Below are 4,518 nucleotides of genomic sequence, written 5' to 3'. Positions count from 1 at the left end.
AGGATACTACTGGCCGACCATCAAAGAAGACGCGAAAACACTAGTCAAGAAATGTGATAAATGCCAAAGACACGACAACATCAGCCGTGTACCAGCAGTACCTCAAGGATCAATGGAAAGCCCGTGGCCGTTCGCCACATGGGGGATTGACATAGTTGGACCGTTTGAAACGGGAAAACACCAAGTGAAATTCCTAATTGTCGCAATAGAGCACTTCACAAAATGGGTAGAGGTAGCGCCTGTCGCAACCATCACTGCAGCCAAAGTAGAGGAATTCTTCAAGAACGAAGTAATATGCCGATTCGGCATACCCCACACTGTAATAGCAGACAACGGCAAACAATTCAATTGCAAGCGGTTCAAGGCATTTTGCAAAGGACTAATGATCAATTTGAAATTTACTTCGGTGGCGCACCCTCAGACAAACGGAATGACAGAAGTCACCAACCGAACCATAGCACAAGGAATAAAAAAGAGACTTTCTCAGTACAAGGAGAACTGGGCAGAAGAATTATACAGCGTTCTATGGGCATACAGAACAACTCCTAGAAAAGGAACTGGCGAAACACCTTTCAGGCTCGCCTACGGCACTGAAGCAGTAATTCCAGTAGAAATTGGTATACCCAGTATCAGAGTAAACTATCTAGAAGAAGAAACCAATGAGGCTAGAACAAGACTATGTCTAGACCTACTAGAGGAGAGAAGGGATGAAGCGGCAGCCCGAGCCGCTACATACAAAAGGCAAGCTGCAAAATACCATAACAAAAGAATGAATTTTAGAGAATTTCAAAGAGGCGATCTGGTCTTACGAAACGCGGAAGTTGGCAGAGGAAACGCAGGAGTAAAGAAAATGCAAGCTAATTGGGAAGGCCCCTTCATCATAGAAGAAGCTACTGGCAAAGGCGCATATAGACTAAAGACAATAACTGGGTCCATGGTACCCAGATATTGGAATGTAGAACACCTGAGAAAGTATTATCAATAAATTCATGGCTTGTACTTATTTCCATTTTTGAAATAAAAGGCGATTTGGCGAAACAAATCTTATAGGCTCGCTCGAGACCTAATACATACAATTTAACAAGAGTCGTTTGAATCTTAGTTAAAAAATAATTTAGACTCGTCCGAGTCAAATAAATAAAAGGATCCATTCGGACCTACAAATAAATTACACCAGCAGAAGTTTAGATTAACTTCTCAAAATAACAAACGAGTTTAGATTAACTCTACAACTAAAGAAAAGCAATGGTCAAAAGATCATTATATTAACAGGAGCAAAATTACAAAGGATCCGCCTACGATCCAATACAAAAATAAGGCAAAAGCAAAAAATACAAAAAAGAAGAAAATAAAAACTAAGCCTTCTTCAGAGCATCTTGCTTCTGCTTATCAAGCTTCGCCTTCACCTCCTTCGCCAAAGAAGCAGGATCCAACTGATTGACTCCAGAAAGATCGACGCCTGGATTCTGCTCCCGCAGCTTTGCCCCGATCGCCAACCGGTACTGAGTCATGACTTGGGAATAAAAGCTCCCAGAGTCACCCAATCGCCGGCGGAGACGCTCCTCTTCTTTCTTCAGATCATCCCTCTCCTTAGTGAGAGCACCTGAAGAAGACTGTAGAGACTCGACTTCCTCGGACAAAGTTCGAATCCGAGCCTCTAAAGCGGAAATCTCCCGAGTCTTGGTAGATACGGAGGACCTCAGCTGTTGGATCAGACCAGTCGCCTCGCCAGCCTCCTCCTCCATCTTTTGTTTCTCGGAGAGCCAGGATTCGGAATCTCTCTGGAGCTTCTTCAATTGATCCACCGCATCCCTTCGGCGGCGCTCCAAAACAGCGATGGACTGGACCACCTGCGAAAGAAAACAACAAATAAGAAAAACAAAAGAAAAAAGGAGAAGCAAATCATAATATAAAAAAGAGAAGCATACCGAAAAACCGCCGAGACAGGCGAACTCAGCCAAATTATCGCCATGTTCGCGATCAATGGACTCAATGTCCTCTTTTATCATAATATTCTCCATGCAAGCATGAAGAATGGCGACATTTGAAAGACGAGGCGGATTTTGCGCGTCCGCCCAAGCAGCAAACCGAGGTGCCTCCTCAATAGACACCCCAGAAGATTTCTTCTTCTTGGGACGCTTGGTAGAAGCTCCAGCCTGGTCCTCAGCAGGACGCTTCTGGCCGGCGGTAGGCAACCCCTTCAGAGAAGGACCTGACTCCTTCGAAGGAAGCAGAGGCGACTCGGAAGTCGCAGCAGGAACTTGATCGCCAGAAGCAGGATCAAGATCAGGATTCACCGAATCAGGCGTCGGATTCGGCACGGCAATTGTAGAGGGATTAGGAACGCCGCTAGTCACCTCGCCCATATCTACAGTCATATCGACATGAAAATTGTCAAGCAAATGTTCAAGAGAAGTCGACATCCTACAAAACAAAAACATAACAACAAAAGATTAGAATAATACCTTCTAAAGGAAGACCCGCCAAAAGTATTTCACGGCGACTCAAATACTGTTCTAAAAGAACGCTGTACTTGGGCTTATCAAAACGACAATCCGACAGCAAAGACAGGGCGAAGTCCTTCTCCCCATCATCCAAATCAGGTACATTAGTAAGCGAAACCTTACTAGAAGTAAAACTCCGCGAAAAAGAGGAGAAAGAAGAGTGCTGAACCAAGAAAAACTTAGGGGTCCAACCCTTCAAAGAAGAAGGAAGACTAAAAAGAGATCGATTCGGTCGACCACCAGCAAAAATAAATTCCTCACCCTTTCGGCGGGAGAAAACATAAAAATAATTAAAAAGAGCAAGCGAAGGCTCCTGCATCCGAACCCTACACGATTCCATAAAAGAACAAAGAAGGCGAATCGCGTTCGGATGCAGTTGACCCAAAGGAACACCTAAATTATGACAGACCTCTACGATTAAAGACTCTAAGGGAAACCTAAGACCCGCTAAAAGCTGTTCATGAAAAATTACTATCTTGGAAGGCGAATCGGTGCTATGATTCGCCCGATACGATTTTGCCGGCCTCAGAATAACATACGACTCGGGAAAGCTAAATTCCTCGGCATAACCGAGTATCTGCTCTCTTGACAAGGAGCTCCGGGTATATTCTAGCTCGTCACGAGCACCCTTCGCCCCCTCAGTTACTTCTGACATTTTAAAAATTTTAAAATGGGGGGGGAAACACGGAATGATGATGAAATTAAAACTCTAAAAGATCAAAAGAAAGGAAAAGAATAAGAACAAGACGAAGAACAAGAAGAACAGAAGGAATAAAATGAAAACTGAAAAACTACCAAGAAATTAAATTAGAGAAAAGGTAAAATACCTCGCAAGCAAATACGCAGGATCAAAAGAAAGATAAGGAGCAACTTGAAAACGAGGAATCTTGACAGCAGAAGAAGAAAACCCACAGAAAGCTTGAAGAAATCGAAAGTTTAAGCAGTTGCAGAGAAAGCAAAGGTTAAAGAAGAAAGAAAATTGAAGAAAATGAACAATTATATAGCCTAAACCAAAGAAACTGAAAAGACGAGATCCCATAATTACAAATAAGGACCAACTAATAGCGCACGAAGACACTTGTCCTTCATCCAATCATAACCCTCTACTGACGGACAACACGTGGCAACTCAGAATCTCACTAAAGATGAAACGTCGCCCACAAACATATGAAACGACTCGCCTGGAATACAAAACGACTCGTCCATATAAAAGAACTCAGCTCCAAAAGAGCTAAAATCCACTAAGGCATAAATGCCAAACTACTTCAGCTCACTTGCGGGGGGGCTAATGATGGATACCGAATCCTACTGTAAGTATAATGGAGCCGAGTTACAGGAGATCCACTCTCAGGTGACACCGGACTCCCCCCGAAGACCGAAAGATATGAAGGAGATACCGAATCTCTAAGATTCGGTAACACGCTAATAAAGACCGAATCCCATATGATCCGCCAAGAGCGCGTCAGGTCCGGGATTCGGGTAAACGACTAAGTATGGAAATATTGTCCTATTTGGACACAAACACTACATATGGAAGGATAAGCTCTACTTTAGGAAGATAAGACTATTTAGGAAGACGTTCCTAAATAGGACTCTTATCAGATTAAGGTAGATCCCGACAAATCAGGAGAATATCTACGATACGGCCGAATCCCTACAAAGTAGGATTCACCTGCCTAATACAACTCTACTAGGTATATTCGACTACTATAAAAGGAGCACGAGGTATGCCTAGAATCACAATTACATTAATATACTCAAAACGCTGCTCAAAGCTCTAAACTGACTTTAGCATCGGAGAGTTAATCAGACAACCACCGTCCGGTTAGCTTCTACCCTGTTTTGCAGGTTCACTCACCGGTTCAGAAGACAGACTCCATCAGTTACGAAACAAATCAAAACGTTTCACCTTTTTAGCAATTTAAGCACAATGTTTACAAACGTTACAAAACAAATCCAAACGTTACTAAAGAAAACCAAACGATTACAAACATTACGAAACAAATCCAAGCGT

At 43.0% G+C, this 4,518-nt stretch overlaps 1 protein-coding gene across 1 annotated transcript; it reads right to left on the bottom strand.

Moving 5' to 3' along the window:
• Window positions 1-1,246: 1,246 nt before the first annotated feature.
• LOC126686382 (uncharacterized) lies at window positions 1,247-3,136 on the bottom strand. The gene is made up of 2 exons (XM_050380419.1): window positions 1,929-3,136; window positions 1,247-1,850 (listed from the first exon to the last, which is right to left on the bottom strand). The coding sequence occupies exons 1-2, from the start codon at window positions 2,439-2,441 to the stop codon at window positions 1,356-1,358; spliced, it is 1,008 nt and encodes a 335-aa protein (XP_050236376.1). The 5' UTR covers window positions 2,442-3,136; the 3' UTR covers window positions 1,247-1,355.
• Window positions 3,137-4,518: the final 1,382 nt, after the last annotated feature.

The sequence above is a fragment of the Mercurialis annua genome, linkage group LG6 (genome assembly GCF_937616625.2).
Source record: "Mercurialis annua linkage group LG6, ddMerAnnu1.2, whole genome shotgun sequence".
Taxonomy (NCBI): Eukaryota; Viridiplantae; Streptophyta; class Magnoliopsida; order Malpighiales; family Euphorbiaceae; genus Mercurialis; species Mercurialis annua.
The sequence above is the reverse complement of the archived record's forward strand: the minus strand, read 5'-3'. Positions and strand labels throughout refer to the sequence as shown.